General features: G+C 38.2%; 2 protein-coding genes across 2 annotated transcripts; both read right to left on the bottom strand.

Annotated features, from left to right (window-relative positions):
• Positions 1 to 9109: 9109 nt before the first annotated feature.
• On the bottom strand, positions 9110 to 9622 carry LOC115731477 (lachrymatory-factor synthase-like). Its single transcript, XM_030662144.2, has one exon. It carries the CDS (start codon positions 9620 to 9622, stop codon positions 9110 to 9112), a length of 513 nt encoding a protein of 170 aa, XP_030518004.2.
• Positions 9623 to 13812: 4190 nt separating this feature from the next.
• LOC115731478 (lachrymatory-factor synthase-like) lies at positions 13813 to 14660 on the bottom strand. Its single transcript, XM_030662145.2, has one exon. It carries the CDS (start codon positions 14597 to 14599, stop codon positions 14051 to 14053), a length of 549 nt encoding a protein of 182 aa, XP_030518005.2. The 5' UTR covers positions 14600 to 14660; the 3' UTR covers positions 13813 to 14050.
• Between the last annotated feature and the right edge of the window lie 4142 nt (positions 14661 to 18802).

The following is an 18802-nucleotide window of genomic DNA, read 5'->3' as shown; positions in this document are numbered from 1 at the left end:
TTTGGCTTCAACTACACCAGTTCACCGAAGAAGAAGAACCGAACCAGCTACAGGCCACCCGCCACGCCACCGTCTACGTCCACAACCCAAGGTCTCCGCCTTCGCCCCGCCCTCGCACCTCTTCGCCGCAACCGCTGCGGCACCCACGCCGTGGGTCTACGTGTCGAGGGCCGCCTCGCCGATCCACAACACGCTAGGCTGTGTGTTTGTCGGACCTTGGCGAGGCTCTACCTTGCCAAATCTAGGCTGACGAGGTCATCATTTGCCTGGCCATGGAAAGGCTTGGCCTCGCCAATCGTCCTTTAGCCGGTCGCCGGCTAGGTGACCAACTGGAGGTAGAACGGGAAGGGGAAGGGAAGGGAGAAAAAAAAAAAAAAGGAAAAAAATAAAAATATTCATAAAATTCACAAAATTTATTAAAAAATTGAGTCGTTGGTTGGCTGGCGTTCACGTCAGCGTAGGCCAACCAAAATACGCCAAATGGACTGAATTAGCATAATTATAAAAAGGTTTATAATTGAATCGGAAAAAAAAAGTTTAGGACTAAATTGACACGATTGCAATAGGTTTAAGAATTTTTTGGAAATTTCCCTACTAAGTTAGATTAACTCTTTACTATGAAATAACAATTTCAATTTATCTTTATTTACCGTGTCAAATTCCTCCATGGCAACCAAAGAATTAAGCACTTTCGCGAAGATTCTGTATCCAACGCCCCAAAAAATGGTATATATAATTGAAATGACATTCATGTTTACAAAGAAAAAACACACACACGAATTTCAAATGAAACTTTTGTTTAGAATGTTCGTATAATACATTAAGAAGTTTCTATTTATAAATGGGACTTTTTTTTTTCTCGGTCTTATTCTATTCTATTTTACAAACCACCATGTGTGCTATGTGTGTACGCAGGTTACGAAACTCTACTCCATCCTCACGCGTCCACACCCCAACCCCCTCGAAGATGGAGATTCGAACACCCCACCTTCCCCTTCTCAAGTGAGAAGAGTAACCATTAAGGCAAACTTCCAATGGTTATAAATGGGACTTTATGATGCCAAGTTCGTTCATACATTGCCAATCCGCAATCCTCATCATGTGTCGATTGGGGAAAATTATCAAAAAAGTCTTAAGCTTATTGCAATTGTATAAACGTTTTTTTTTCAATTCAGTCCTAAACCTTTTACATTTTTATCAATTCAATTCATCCAGCCAATATTTGTTGAAAATTGCTGACGTAGACATCGACCTTCCTACGGAGCATGACCGGTACATATGTAAACAAATTTTAACAATATTTTGGATTTTTTTATATATTTTATATATTTATTTCTTTTTTTCCTTTTCTCCTTTTCGGTTCTTTACTTATTTTTTTTTTCTAATGTACGTACGGCCGATGACTCGCTAGCCACAAGCGAGAGCGCACATCCCCTCGCCTAGATCTTACAAGGGCCGCAACGTCCTCCCCAAATCCGGCCAAGCGAGGTCGTCATGGCCATCGCCTTGTGCCAACAAGTCTCTACCCTCGCCGACCCTTAGGCATGGAAAAAGGAAAAAAGAAAAAAGAAAAAAGAAAAAAATCATAACAAAATTTAAATATTACAAAAAAATTTATCTACGTCATCGCTGGCCAAGACAAGTAGAACAACCGACATCCATATATATGTTTTTCAACCAAAATTAATCGGATGTACTCAATAGACAAAACATGAAAATATTTAGTACTGAATTGATAAAAAAAAAATTAGAACTGAATTCGCACGATTACAATAAATTTTTAAATTTTTTGGTAACTTTACCTATGTCGATTGGCACTCCCGACTCAGTTATTTTATCCCTCGCGACCCTTCATTTCAATTTTTTGAATTTCCTTTTCCTTCCCAAATTAGAAGTTGACTTAATCGGTATATAATATTATTTATCTATTGGTTTCTCATGGCAAAAAGTGTTGTATCACGGTGCCACTATTATATTAGCAATGGTATTCACGAAAGATCTGTTAATGATAAAACAGATAACATTAATTAAAGGATCAAATTGCACAAAATATTATTATTCAAAAAAATCATTTAACGGTCTCTGGAGGAATGACGCAAGGTCATCTTTCAAATCTCACCGCCATTTTCTCACTATTTAAACTTTCTTCGCTCCGCTTCTTCGCATCCCTCCGTCAGTAGCCGTTTCAGTCGATCGCTCTCTCCATCCCCCATCACTCTCTTGCGCTCTCGTCTCAGCCTCTCCTCCGGTCTTCTCCAATAGTCATCCGCGAAGCAAGACCCCTGCGAGTCTTGAGTCTCTCGCCTAAGATTTTAGTTGGAATTCGTAACGCTCCTGTAATGTTTCAAATCAGTACCGGTTTCATAATTTTCCTTTTTGTCTGGGTATTCACCGTCAATTAAATGGGGTGTTGATAATCGGGGCCGAAAGAATCGAGTCCTGATTCAAGTTTCTCATTGTTTCGGCAATGAGTACAAGATCATGACAGGGCCATGCTTTATGTAATCATCTGTTTACCTTTTCGTGTGGACATGGTATTTTGAATATTTCTTGTTCGTAGCTTTTCAGTCCCTGACGTGGTTCAAGAAAACGTCTTTCATGAGAGATTCTTGGCAACACCACTTTCTTGATGCCGGGCGAGGAAACATCGTGATGCTTTTCTTTTCCTTCATCTGCTCAGTTTATCATCTCTCTTCGCCTTAAGAAAGTTGCTGCGTGTTGATCTGGTTCTCATAGGTAGAATCCAAAGGTTTGTCAAAGCAGTCGACATGTATTGGTTGATGATTGAATCAAGAGGGCCTTGTTGTAGGTTCTTGCTGCTATGCATGCACTGAAGATGCTGTCAAAAATGTACTCGGCGACATTGCAGATGTAAACAACGGTATGCCTTGTTCTTGGTGATCCTCGCTCTCTCATGTGTGCACACACTTTAACTACTGAGTTCCTTTGCTTATTACGGATTTCTCCGGATCTCTTCTGGTTCGGCTCAAGACGTACAGAAATGGAACTCCGTAACTAGAGTAGGAAGATTGCCAGTTAATAATTATACATCATGAAATGATTTTTCATCTCCTCATGCATTCTGAGTTCTGCAAATCTCGCTTGGCGAAATATCCCAAAATCATGTACAATGTTCTGCAGGTAGAATCTTCTTCTGTGTCTGATTCTTTATTAATATAATGTCTTGCATATGGCTCCAAAATTTGTTCATTTTTATAGGCTTGTTCATGAATGCGAATTGATTTGTCCCAAGATGCTTGCATCTGCATGTAAGTGAATGTCTGGAGCGAACAGTAGTGCTGTGATTCCCAAACAGTTGTTATTTAATAATGTGGAACAAGCACATTGTATTACTGTTTTAGACTGTTGATAGGATCATGTAAGCATCAAGTTCTGCCAGAAGTCAAATTGGGTTTGAACTAATTTTGCTTTTCAAGGTGTCATTCCCAAAATGCACTGTGAGCCACTGAACCAGACGGACAGCTAAAGAGGTACCTGTTACCCGACTCAGCCGTAGGCAGCCAATGTAACACCCCAATTCCTAGCAAAAAAAACAGGGAATGACACAGCCGTCCTCCCTTCCGAAGGACGCAGCCTTAAGCCACCCAAAATCGAACTTCCAAAAATCACCATTGAAAATGCTCTGGCTCTATTGGCAACCCGAAAGATTGGGAAAGAAAGGGATGAGCAACCACAGCTCAGTGAATAGTGCGTACCTCTTCTAAGCAGATCGAGCACCCACTATGCATATTTACAAAATCATAACCGAACTCAATAATCCCAAACTCGCTTGATAATATGAGCACAACTACAAATATAAATTATTTACTTTCATCGGTCATAATACACACTAAAGTACGCGGTCACGTGAATAACAAAGTCTTTAAATACATGTTACTTTTAGCTATCACAGGTCATATATATACAAAACCAAAAGTGAGTTACATCTTTCTACAATAACTTTATAAATATCAAAAATCTTCATTTAAATCAACAAACTTCAAATCAAATATCAATGGTCTATTCCATTGATTAATCTCATACATAATCAATGACGATGGTCCATTCCATCGACTAATCTCAAATCACATGTCAATAGTCCATTCTATTGACCAAACTCATGCTCAAATATCTAACTATGATCACGTATAACGCCTCGTGACAAGGCGACCAAGATTCCCCCCTTGGCAAGGTCTCCACCTATAATGCCGGTGGCTCGGCCCACAAGGATATCCTAACATTAGTATGCGCATACCCACAAGTCCCTCAATGGGCTCATAGCGATATTGAGCATCAACACAACTCATAGTAGTATTTTTACAATTCACAAAACAATTTAGAATCAATATCACAAGTTGGTTTTTCAACTAACACCAATAGCCTTTTCAAAAAAACTCACCGCTAGAAATACTTTTGTAAAGTACTTCCCAAATCATTTTCGAAACTCATTCCACAAGCTAGTTTGCAACTTAAATGCACATGTATATAAACAAGTATATAATGAAAATGACTTTCACCATACCTTTCATAACACATTTATAAAACTATTCACAAATCAGTACAAATAACCTTTCGTAATGGCTGTCATACGGACTTTTTAAACCATTTCAAATAGCAAATGGGGTAGCAAATGCCCGATCCGAAGTTATGCATTAAATATGCTATAAACATCACTTTTCCCTTTTAGCGAAATTACACTTTTCACATAATACATCTCATACTTTTTATTTTTCAAAATATGCTTTTACTAATTCAAAGAAGAGATAGCACCACTCACTTGGAAAAGCCAAAAACTAACTTAGGATTGTTACTCGACCGAACACACTCGTGTTCCTATCAAATATAATGAAAACCATTATCAAAAACTGAATAACAAGCTACTCTATAGCATGAATTGACTGAAAAATGTCTATTTGTCACTAAGACGACACCTACGCACCAACAAAACGCTCGCTCATGAGGAACACGCATGTTGTCCGCTACACGCAGCTTGCGCGTTAAACTTAAACGAACCATAACTCCCTCCTCCGAGCTTCGATTTAAACGAACTTATAGTCCAAAGAAAGCTCTTTTAATGTACAACAAAACCCCCAACACAGCTCATCCAGAATCTATCCAAAAATCGGCAAGAACGGGCGCAACATGTTCTGGTTGCGCACTGTTCATTGCACGTGTCAAACTTCCAATTTTTGTTTCGGACAAACCACAAGTCCAAATCGAGTTCTGTAAAGTCCCACAGCACCACAACACCCTAAACTATCGTTACCCTAAAGAATCTCAACTTAACGACTCCAAAATCTGACTTCGCGGCTCAACTTTCCCATAAATCCGAATTTGAGCCCTAAAACCGAAAACCATCCTGATTATACGAACGAGGAGCGCAAGCACTTACCGAGCCTTGTGAATCGAAGTTGAATCGTCATGAAGGGCATCCGATTCTCGTACGCCATCTCTTTCTTCTTCTTCTTCTTCTTTTTCTTCTTCTTCTCTGCCGAGTGTTTTCTCTCTCCCCGTTGCTGCCCCTCTTTTCTTTTATAATATGAGCCCCTTTTCTTCTTTGACTTTTCAACCCTTTCCTTTTCTCTCTTTTTTTTTTTTTTGACTTTGTCAAAACCATATTTTACAGCCAAGGGGCGGTTCCGACCAGTACTGCTGTTGCGGAGCACCAACGAAGAACCTGAGCTGAAGTCAATCTTAGGTTTATCAAGGAGCTCATCAGATCAAGTCATGACAGGATGCTTTGTCCTATTGGAGGGATAATATTGACCAGACAGGCTTTGGAAAGTATTTATCCTGTTTCAAGTAAAACTGGTTTTGAAGCTGCAAATGGCTACCTTCTGTTTACATTATCTCCACACACACGCTGAGGATTTTCTTGAGTCTTTTTAAGTGGGCAGAACACTAGTCTTTTTGTTGGGGATTGCTGAAACAGTTGGGTAAATGCGCTTGCTATTGTCTTTGAGAGACACTCACTTGTACAAGTTATGAATTCAAGTTGTGCCGGAGTATTTGGTTCCTCATTTACCAAATTGTACATCCTTTTTGAGATAGTGGATTTAAACTCCCGGCATGGTTCGGGGAGTGGACGTAGGCACCGAATTTGGGCCGAACCACTATAAATCGCCTGAGCAAATTCTCTTTCCTTGCCCTTATGTTTGATTTACTTCGCTTGTTTATACACTTTGGCTTAGTCTCGCAAGTCATTTAAACATATCAAATCTAGTGCTTCCAGTATTCCTTGGGAGAAAAGTTCTGAGTTTTTGCTAGAAGGACAATTCTTACGTTGGCTTAGCTATTCGAGCACATTGTATTGCCGTTTCATGTTGGTGATGGGAGATCTTCTGAAAGTCAAGGTAAGCTTGAACTATCATTATTTGTTGCTTTTCAAGGGGGTTTCATTCCCAAATGCATAGTGAGGTACCCGGTACCCGATTCATTCAATGTTTATGGTGGATACATAGGCAGCCAAGAGGTGGTTCAGGATAGTAAAGCTCTTGTGAAAGATTGACGAAGAACTGGAACAACTTGAGCTAAAGTCAATCTTGGATTTATGAAAGAGATCAGATAAAGTCACGTGACAGGATTGTTTAACATTTCGATAACATGAACCCACATTCAAATTATTACCCATATTAATTTCATTGATGTTATATTGCCCATGTTAAGTTACGTGTTAAGTATACATTAAGCCCAAAAGGTACGATAACTGTGTTGATGAAAGATGTTGTATGGAGGGTTGCGAATGTGATTGTATATAAAGGTCTTCTTAGCCTTAAGAAACCAAACCATCTCGTTTGACGAGGCAGTTGGCTAGAAGTATCCATTCACCGACGTTCAAGGATCCAAGAATCCGGATTGTTAGTCGACTTCATTAATGGTTGGAGGTGAGTACAGATTTCTTCACTTTTCCACATTTGATCTTGGTTACACATGAATTTTTGCTAATCCATGTGTAATTGGGATATTCAGTCCACTAGAAATTCTAACAAGGATGGCTTGCCATATTGGAGCACTGATTAGTATCAAATAGGTTGTGGAAAGATTTACCTAGTCATTGAGTCCCTCGAGCTAATCAACTGACCTTGTTTCAAGTAAAATTAATCTAGCTTTTCTTTATAGATTAGTATAATCTGTGAATTGCACTAGAGAACTGATGCAGGGGAAGTGATAACAAGCAAGCTTTTCCAAAAGATTGATTGAAATTGATAGATTGAATTCTGTAGATTACATAGGGTGGACGTCCTTTATAAGATAGAACTCCTTTGGAAACTAGAATAACACAAAACGAGATAATACAAATCAAATCAAATCAAATCAAAACAGAAATAGAATCAAATATTGCGAATGGATATATCACAAAGTCGTCTAAAATAGAAAAATTGCCCGAAAACCTTTCTAAATGACTCCAAAACGCGAAAATATGATGTTAGTCATGGGAAAACCGTGAGAATTGATCAACAACCTGCTTCCATGCGACCGACCAAATTTGAGCACGATCCGAGCTCACCAGCCCCAAGTGTGAATTAGCAATAGAATCACCTTGATTTCTGGCGATTGCTTTTTCCAGGAAATCACACATAAGCTATTCTACATCAAGAACTTTTATCAGCCATAATGCTTCATAACTGAGCCTTACTCCATCATAAACCAATATCCTGCACCTAACTGTGTCTCAACAGGATAATCAAGTCGGATTAAGGATTCAAATCACTAAGAATTTTATCTTCCTTGGACATATTTGTAGGTGAAACTCAGAAGAATGCAAATAGCTACTTCAAACTACGCTGGTAACATCGCCTACCTTTATAGCAATTATTTTTGCCTTCGGGTTACATAAGCATTTCAATACTGTTTATCACGTACCTATGTCATACGAGTCGATATTGAGTCGAACCACTCCTCTAGCAACTAGATGATCAAGCATTCCCGGAAATGTCGGTTTGACTTGACTTCTCTTCCCAAACCAGAGATATCCTGAACTTCCCTTTCAACATAGCCAGTCATGAGAACTCCAGTCTCCATATGCCTACCATGGAAAAGAAATTTAGGTAACTACAAAGGTAGGTTAAATGAGATCCAAGACAGAATACATGTATATTATGACAAGCCCTCTCAACAATTTTGAGGCTGTTCTTTAGAAGATTGTTATTTTGAAATATAAAATAATATTAAGAGGATTCTCTCCGTACTTTGGTTCAATTCCATTCTTAATGAACATTGAAAATTTCCAAATAGAGTCAACGAGCTCGTATCACTATAGGATTATTGTTAAGTCCGCCATCAAGGGGATAATATACTCATACATTCAATATTATAGGAGCTACATGTGTTAATTTGTAACTGAATTCTTCCGCTTGTTGACCATCCAACGCTAGATATCTAAACACTATGTTACATTCTCACTATATATCAAATGTTAAACTAATGACGGAGAAAGCGTGTCTTAAATAGATAAATTTTAAACCCATGAAGTAGCCTGCTGACGTTATGGCCCGAGTAAGATAGTGCCAAAACCCATATGGGCGGTCCAAACATGAAATTGCTTGCACTTGATGGCGTGTAAATCCAACTTGTATAGTGCATTTAGTCCACACAGACAAAGTTGGTTTCTTAATCACGCAACTCTATGGGGTTAAATTGTCCCACAACTTTATAGTTGGTGGAAAGGAAAACTCCATAATACATCTCTTCACCCAAATGCTATCCTAGATTGTGCCACAAAGTCCCTGGAATGCACCGAGCAACCATTATCCGTGGCTGCCGCCACCTCTACCAGGAAGGTTGGCTCTTACAATGCAAGGCCAGGCCCCTCACTGGCCCTCACCACAGGCTGGCGAGGGCTGCTCTCATGCATGTTTATTGATCGGAGAGATCAGAAACAGTTAGCTTCAAAGTACTTCCCTCAACTTCATTTTCTCTCTGGATCGTTAACGTTACTCATCGCTGTGTGCATGTGATGCAACTCCCTTCTCTAAAACAGATGTGAAGCTAGCAATTAGGTTAACAATTCTTCACAATTTTATTTCTTTTTTGGAATAATTTCTTGGTTTTGGTTTACAGCCAATCCAACAGGATGACACTACAAAGTAAACACAAAATAGATGAAGATTCATTCCCCTTGGCTCGATAGAGCAGCTTCTATTCTTTCAGCCATGACTCGAAGAGCAGAACCGTAGAACTCCGTCAACGCTTTCTCCGTCCATCCTTCAATCGGATTCACCGCAAAAGACCAGCTCATTCCACATCCGACATCTTCTCCTTTCACATCTCCCATCGCCGTCAGTTTCATTGTCGCGACCAATGATTTGAACCCAACGGGATTGCAGTCCACGATCTCATAGCTGAAGCTTTTGTTGACGGGGTCAGTCGCAAGCAGCTTCTCCAGGGCCCAGTTTGTGACCGCATCCTCCAAACCATCGGTGGAGCTTCTTGTGATGGAGCAGTATCGGATGCATCCTGGTTGACCCGACAAGCCTTCGACTCCGTAGCACATGTCTATCGACGGGATCCACTTGTGCAGGCTGAAGAAATCCTCCAGGAGGGGCCATACCTGGTCAGGACTAGAGCATCTCACTTGGGCACTGACCTTTCCTTCCCATTTTTCCTCTGCTTCACTGGCCATAGCAATGCAGGCTTCAGGCTTCAGCAATTAGCATCTTAGCAGCAGCAGTAGTGGGACAACATTGAAATAGTGAAAAGCTTTAGTTGTCCGGATATGAGAAGGCATCGTTTGGATTGTCATGGGAATCAATGTGTTGGACAAATGCTCTTAGGTTGACTTCAGTTGGTCGGTGGATGTGCATAGGGGCGGTGCTATTGGAGCACGTGAACATGTCGAAACACTCTTTAAGACCATTTCTTGTCAGTTTGTGAAGGGGCATACTCCGGAAGTGGCATAGGAATCATGTAGTCTCTCTAGTCTTGGCCTTGAGCAATGCTCGGGCATCTGTCTAGTTTGATATTATTGGAATCTCGGAAAAGGTTACCTAATTATGACAATCATTGATTTAAAAGGGGGTTTTCATAGGCTGATCCTCTTATCAAAGTTAGGATCAATATTCGTCCTTTTTCCATAAAATCCTATTCAAAACACACAAAAATCAAGCATTTATCGCATCATCATATTCGAAATTCAACGAGTTTTGAGATAAGGTATTTCTTCAAATGCTAATTGCATCATCATACCTTGTTATACGTTTTAAAGATCCATGCAATGACCTGCAATTCGCTTTCATGGAGTCCTCTATACTATTTATTCCAACCTTTCACTTAAAATCCTAATGCAGACTAATGAAACATATGTAAATCTCTTGCTTAGGATGCTCCCTAATTGGGATTGTAGCGCAAGCCTTATAACTTAGCAATTTGAGTCTTTAGTCCTAAAACTTTCATTTTGCGCATTTGAATCAAGATCTTGGTACTTTTTGTCTGCTTCAACCCTTCCATCGAGTCGAGTCCGTTAGTTTCAAGTAGACAAAAATGCAATGTGTGACCTTTTTTTTTAATCAATTTTTCACCCTACGTGGTTTATAATTTGTTAAGTTGAAGATAGAATTGTGTCGTTTTTTATACTACGTCAGAATATTAAAAGAAAAAACTGAAAATTAAAAAAATAATCTGGAAATTGAAAAACAAAAAACAAAAACCAAAAAATATGATATAAAGAAAGGAGACATCTTAGGGTCAGGGACGGTGCTATCCACCCCCTTTGAGGCTGACGAAGACCGGTCACCTATGTTGGGGTCGTAGCGAGGGCGCGGGTCCCTTTTCCCATCACGACCACCTACGAGGGCCTCGACCCTCGCCACAAGCAAGAGAGTTATCGCTGCTGCCACCAAGCCAAGGTTGGCAACCCCTACTCAAAGTCTAACAATGGAGCCGGCCCCCTGTTCTGCCACCACCAGCCCAAACTTCTCCTTTTTCCTATCTGAAAAATAGAGCTTAAATTTTTATGTTCGATGTCTAATGTCATTCTTGAACTTTTAAGTCATCCACGGTAGTCCTTGAATTATTGATATATGTTCAATTTAATTCTTAAACTTTGAATTTGTTCATTCTAGCCCCTAGACTTTCAATTTTTTCGATCCGATCCCTCTACTTTGCATAACAAAATAAAATAAGTCCTTCAATTCTGTTCACAGATTTACATAATCACACTATTGCACAGACTTTTAGAATATCCGGTCATTTCAATCAATATTCTAAACCAACTAAAAATATTTTTTTTTACATTTTTACCTTTTTGGTCTTTGTAAATATTCGTATAGTTCCGCCTAGGAATAATCTTATGATCTCTATAATAATTAAAGGAGGTCCTCGCTTAGAGTTATATTGGGTTGATATTCATGCTATTTTAATTTCCTAGATTTAACTGAATTTATTAAGAGAACAAGAACCACAAAGATTTGATAACTTTATCTATTTGAAGATTAGGAACGAAATTTAAATTAATATAAGTACGACTATGTATAAAAACATATATATATTTTTATATTAGATATCCTTATGAAAATAGTTTTAATTAAAATAAAGAATATCCACCCAATGTAACTATAAAGGAGGTTTTGCTTTACAGTTAGAGAGATCATTAGCGAAAATGTACTTATAATAAACTATCCTAATGTTTTTTTTTTTTGGGTGTAAATAAACTATCCGAATGTTAAAAGGTAAAGATATCATTTTTTTTTGTTGATTTAGGAAATGACTTGAAATGAAAGGATATTCAAAAGACGGGTAATAGTTTAAATTAGGAACTGAATTGAATTGAAAAGATTTTTTAAATACCGACCATTGTGTGATTATGAAAACTTGTGAGTAGTACCAAAGGGCTTATTTGACTTTGCAATGGATAGCTAAGGGACTAGATTGAACAAATTGAAAGTTGGGGGACTAGATTAAACATTTAAGAATAGTCAAGGATCTCATTAAATGAATTAAAGTACAAAGATAACATGAGATATTGATCTATTAGTACCATTTTCCCTTCTATTTTTTTAGTTTTTTTTCTTTCCAATTTCAGATTGTTGTCAAAATTTTCCCTTAATTATCTGACATGGCGCGCAAAACAGATGCAGATTTCTTTGTTCAAACTTCAAAGCCACGTAACATTGGACAAAAATAATGGAAAGAAGGCCACGTGTGCCTCCCCCTCCATTTCAAACTGATGGAAGGGTTGTTGTGCATAAAATTAAGGTTTATGAGAAAGTCGGCGAAGTTTCTATTTCTATCTTTGCATAGTCTCGGTCCACAGCGGAAGGTCCCGCACCTAAGTCTCTTTAGACTCTGCGGAAGTGGTTGGCTTGGTGTAAGATATGAATCTCATATCTTCATGCTCTTGGAATAGATGCACACAAACTATTATGCGCCCCAAAGTACGGGCGAGTTTTGAAATAGCATTTTTCGCCCTGTCAAAAGCAAATCAAAAAGCTTCCCCAAAATCATGTTCGTGTTGTTAATCCACGATCATATCTTCAGTCTACCCAAATACAAATCTCGCTCGATTTTCTGCCGAAAAGGAAAAAGAAAGAAGAAAACAAAAATTATTCGAACGACGCCCCCACAAGAATCGAGATGTAATTAACTGATTTTTGAAGGTGTTGGGCGTGGAAGCGTGGCTCCGATACCACTTGTTGAGAAAGACACGAAACTTGCTCAAATAAAATACTCCTTTTATTGGTAGAGACGCTTTTGTACGATGTCGGTTCGAAGAACTACTTACGCACACTCATGAGAGCCAAGCGCAATCTCAACTGCTCGCTCGCTCGTGGGGAGCCAAGTTCACTTCCACGAACGGGAGCACTTGGCTATTTAAGGTCTGTTAGGTAAATTCTCTATTTTCCTGTCCTTTTATTCTTCGAAACAGAAAAAGAACTTTGTGTACGTTAATTAATTTTCTATCTCCGAGATTAGAAACAAGAAGTAAAAAAAATAGTTTCTTTGTTCCCGAGAACGAAAAGAGAAACGATGTCGTCTTAAAAAGCAAGCTCGGTATAACTTAATACCCGTCTTTATAACCACAAGTCCACCGCTTGTCACCGACCCCGTTGCCGGTCACTACCGCTACCACAACCGATCGCCCATTGCCATTGCAGCTCGATAGTCTTTGCCACCTCCACTGACATTTTTATAATTAAATAAAAATAATTGGGAATATAAATTTTTAATGTTGTTCCTAACGCATTTATGTTCTTTTTCTATTTCGAAAATAGAAATTTTATGCAATTACCAAATATGTTCTTCTTCTCAGATATTGTTCCTGGTAATAGATATTAAAAAAAATCATCTATGCTTAGAAATTATTCTCGAGAACGGAAACGTTACCATACTATAACCCTAATTTTATAGGCTTAAGGAAGTAAGTCTACCTCCTATATATTTCTAGATTAATATCTACCTTAGAATTTCTTTTTATTTGATGATTCTCATTTTTAGATCTTCCTAGAAATGTGTTCCTATATAATTCTAGAATACGTTACATCTTAGTAATCTATTAGCCACTCATTCGAAAATATCCAGACACTCATCCTTAAAAAAAAAAAAAATTCTAGAGCTCTTGGAAAAGAGGGGCAGTGCATCTTTTCTTCAACAAAAGGTAACAAAAAATGACACAGAAAATTCGACTTTTTGTATGGTATTAGTTTGCTTCAAATGTAAACAGAAAAATGCATCAAGCTGCTTAAAAAATTTCGACTTCTGTTGCACTTTGGTCCAGGGTTAATGTACGGATGCGAATTCAGTCTTTGACGTAATTTTAATGGAGAGTTGGTCACAATTCCTTCATCAAATCAAGATGAATATCATAATATGGTTACATGCAGCAAAAGACAATCCGAAATTAGCTCAAATATATGTAAGTGGAATTTGGACGTACAAAATGGTACTCTAAATCTACTGCGAATCAGGCATAATGACCAAACTTACGAACTATTGTGAAATAATTGGAGAGCTAATACGTACTATAGCCCAGACTATCAGTCCTCTTCCTCACCGCATCACACAGCTTCAAGACTATCACGCGAGCACAAAAGCAAATCATCGGATTCAGATGAGATCAGTTTCGGAGTACAGTCGGTTTGCTTTGACCAAGAAGAGCCTCCTCCATCCTCTCGGCCATGACCCGCAAGCCCGACCGGATGAACTGGTCCAAGTCCTCGGGTTTCCAGCCGTTCACGGGCTTGACCTCGTAGCGCCACACGATGCGACACCCGTCTTCCTTGGGCACGACTTGGACCGTGGAGACGTAGGAGTTGAACCCGACATTGCCGTCTACAATGCTATAGCTGAATAACTTGTCGGCTGGGTCGATCGACAACAGCTTCTGCTTCGTCCAATTCAGGGTCGTTGTCTCGGCGTCACCGACGTCCTGGTCAACCGGGGTCCTGAACCCGGCACAGTAGCGGACGCATCCGGGCTGGCCTGAGACACCCTCGACCGGAGAGCAAGTGGTGAGGGTCGGGAACCACTTGTCGAGGCCGAAGAAGTCCTCCAAGAAGGGCCATATTTGGTCTGCCTTTGGACCTGCCAAGTCCGCACAAGCTTGGCCTCGCCATTTTTGTTGGTTTTGGTTCATCTCAGAAGTCACAACGTTTGCGGATTCCATGTTGAGGAATCCCCAAATTAAGCTTTGTGTTTCTGAGCTACAGACATGAGCATCTATATATAGGGAGAGAGCTCGGGCTTCGGGAGAAAGTATCTTTTGTATGCGCTCGTACACCACATTGTGATTATTTACATCTCATACTATTACCCTAGCTCTATCGTATGGACTTGCGACCACGATTCCGATCTAGCTAACTTGTGCTATATTAGAAAATATGAGGCGATGATATGCAATGCGTATATTAAATACATTTGTTTGGTCAGCGTTGATATGAACAATTTTTAGTAATATTTTAATATTTATTTTTTCTTTTTGCTTTTTTTTCCCCTTTTTTTTTCACTATGGTTGGCAAGGGTCTCCGGAGCTCGCTGGCCATTAGGCGAGGGCCATGAAGCCCTTGTCGGAGGAAAAATCGCTTCTCGTGGATTTTCATAGTCCTATTGTGCAGCATCGGCCGGCCAAATAGATTGAATTGATACAAACAATAGGTTTAGGACTTTTTTGGTGTTCTCTCGATATCCGATCATTGTATCACGTATTGTACGGTATACATATTTAAACATACATAATAATCCATGTACCTCTCTACATGTACCTCGTATTTGCAAAGACTGAAAATGGAGGATTTCTGAGAGCCACACCATGGGAAAAAGCACGAATCACGTGTTCTTTCGTGAAAAAGTGAAGCATCTTTCGGCATATTGGAAAAGCAAGCCATGATGGGACACTAATTTAACTGATGCTATTATTTCTAACTAAACCATCCCATTAATTAGTTCAAAAAACCTTATAGCTAAAAAGCACGGTTCATTTGGTGAGAGTATGAGATTTTCTTTTTAATGGTGTATTTGTTTGAGCGAAAATTTTTTTTGCTAATCAATTTTCTGGACTTTCACATGTTTGGTTTGCTAAAAATAATCTATCAACAAAAAATCATTAACAGTAAAACAGATAAGCATGCTTAAAGTTAAGAAAACGAATTCTTTAACTTTAAAAGAAGAAAACATTTTCTTAGAAAGTATTTTCTTTTATCATGAAATTTTTCTTGAAACAAACACACCATAAGATTAAAAAATATACTAACAATATATATCTCACATGTACATTCCCTCAACTCGTAATAGCGCCAAGTGGTAATTTTCATGTGTATAACCTAATCTCTCCTCCCCCAAAAACACAAAACCTAATCTTCCTCGTTTAATGAAAACTACAAGAAAACAAGCCCTTTAAACCTAATCTAAGAAGGAAGGAGATGTGTGGGAGTTTCCTATGTAATAAGTTGCATCTCAGCCCTCCTTTTACTTTATAGCGATGTGCATGCCTAATCTTAGGATAGTAGTAGTTTACCAATTCAAATGGGAATTGAGATTGAGATGGCATGACCATATAGTTATCTTTTTCTTTTCTTTCAATCGGTCTTAGGCTCCATTTGTTTTGTAGAAAATGAATATTTAAAAAATTCTTTTATGAAAACAATCGCTTATATCACTTGACCAATTAGAAATATTTTCATTATCGTTAATAATTTATTTGTAACTATTAATCATACATTTAAGCCAGTTAAAAGTACGTGACTTTGAGTTTGGTGTAGTTTTTCTTTAGGTTATGATCTAGTGTTATAGCTTTATCTGTCTTGATTTGAAACATTCCCCTTTTTGTGATAGTCTATCTTCTTGTGCAACCAATTACATTCTTCCATCTTAGGTGTCGCCTACTAATTGTACAAGGCCTTTTTTTATGTAAACGCGAGCAACTCTCGCTGAATATTTTATGTTTCGTGAACGACACACTTTAATCATTTATGATGATTTCTCTAAACAAGCACAAACTTTCAATAATACTTATTATTATGTCAATTAGTTTATGTCGACCGTTGATTTCTTAATTTTGCTTTTAGGGTTTTTTCAGGGTTTCTAGTGCCTTTAACTCTATACTTTTAGCACTGTAAAAATATTTAAGTGGTGAATCAAGACCATCTTACTTCCTATTTTTGTCAAACTGGTTGTTAGAATATTTTGTATAATAAATCATGCTTTTATTTAACAGTTTAAGCTTTTAGAACAGGCAACAATGATCCCATGAAATCTGTATAGAGCAGGAGGTCTTAAGTTCAACTCTTTCCAGACCCCTATTTATTTATCTAATTGCGTATTTTCACACCTAGGCTTAGACTAAAGTCTAGCTTACTCGTGATGGGGAGCATTAGAATATTTAGATAATAAATTATGCATTCATCTAATAACCTTACGATTTTTTAATAGTCAGCACTAGTTTCATGAAATCTCCCACCGGTAATTTTCCTTTTGGTTTTGCTGTTTGTACTTTTAGTCGTTTATGCAGACCAAACTTATCTTAGCATAAACGGCATTGCATCGTGTCATTTCCTTGTCCATGGGTTGTCGTGGGGTCATCCACTAGGCATTGGAGTTCAGCAGTTGGATTCCAATAGCCTCTCGGAAAGGACTAGACATGGCAATCTAATCGAGACAACATGTGAAACAATTGATAACATATGTTGCACATGCATTCTTGATCCCTTTTCACATTTTCCAGGTGCAAGTGCAGATTGCCTTCGCCTTAGAAAGGTACTTCCTGAAATCATAAGGTACGTGACGGACCGGTCAATCACGATCACCGAGCATATAAATCTAAGGGAGTGGCTAGCATAACCATCCACAGCTCGATGACAATGGACATGTGCTATGATAATGGACAGGTGCTATGTTAGCAACAAATCCTTTTGTGGTTGGCACATATGTTGAACATGTTTTCGCAATCCCTTTTCTCATTTTCCAAGTGCGAGTGCGGATTACCTTAGCCTTAGAAAGATACTTCCTGAAATCAGACGGTCCTTGACCGATCGGATCAATCATGATTGCCAAGCATATAAATCTAAGAAAGCGGCCGGCATAACCGTCCATTGCTCAATGACAGTGAACAGGTGCTATGTCTAAAACATATCCTTTTGTGTCTGGCACATGAAAAAAAAAAGTTGTGAAAATCATTTTGTAACTTGCAGAGCACATTCACACTGTTATTGAGTAGTATGATCGTTATCCAAGCATTTTCCTAAATCAAATTGGGTCTCATACGGTCCAACGATTTTCTCATTTTACTCTATCAATGTTTATGTAATTTGAATGATTATGGAATTCTGACCCAAAAAAAAAGAATGATTATGGAATAAATTTTTTTAAGGCATAATACTAAAAAAAACCTCCAACTTTAGCATTTGTGAAAATTATTCCAAAACTTTTTTTGTCTCATAAAAAATATGAACTTTTATTTTTGTTCCAATTCTACCAATCTAATATAAAAAAAAAAATCCTCAACTTTAGCATATGTCCCAATTATATCCGAAATTCTTTTTGTCTCATAAAAGACCCTCAACTTTTACTTTTCTCTCAATTCTACCACCGTTAGCCTTCCATCCATAATCACCGTTATTTAATCCTATGTGGCTCGAATTTTCTCACCGAACTTACTAATGAATCTTTGAAATTTAGAAATAATAGGTTTTAGGGGCAACAAGATTTTAGATCGTTTCCAAATATCTCCATGTCTACCAATTCTCTAGGAAGTTGAGTGCCAAAGAGAATACCAAATGCGTCGTCTTGAATGACTCTGTATCTCCCGACAATATGTAAGGAAGCAAGCAATAGAAGAGGAGTTCAAGTATTTTTTTCATGTCAGCTTTATTGAGGTGTAATTCATTAGCGACGTGGAAATGCCACATAAGATTAACTAATAGTGATTATGACGGAAGACTAACAGAGGTAGAATTGAAACAAGAGTAAAATTTGAAGGTTTTTTATGAGACAAAAATAGTTTTGGACATAATTGGGACATATACTAAAGTTCAGTGGTTTTTTTTTTTTTTTTGGTACTAGGCCAGTAGAATTGGATTAAAAGTAAAAGTTTTGGTTAGAATTGGGACAAAAGTAAAAGTTGGGGGTTTTTTATGAGACAAAAAAAATTGAATATAATTATCACAAATGCTAAAGTTAGAGGTTTTTTTGGGTATTGGGCCAATATTTTAGATTGCATATCATGTGAGCCAGATGGGCTTTCAATATTGATAAATTTACACTTATCATCTTTAATTAGGGTTTGTCTTGCTCGAGTAGTTCGGGATTATCATTTACTAAATATCAATTCCTCAATAGGCGAATGGGAAATTAGAGATGATAAAGAACAGGTATT

The sequence above is a fragment of the Rhodamnia argentea genome, chromosome 4 (genome assembly GCF_020921035.1).
Source record: "Rhodamnia argentea isolate NSW1041297 chromosome 4, ASM2092103v1, whole genome shotgun sequence".
Classification (NCBI taxonomy): Eukaryota; Viridiplantae; Streptophyta; class Magnoliopsida; order Myrtales; family Myrtaceae; genus Rhodamnia; species Rhodamnia argentea.
The sequence above is the reverse complement of the archived record's forward strand: the minus strand, read 5'-3'. Positions and strand labels throughout refer to the sequence as shown.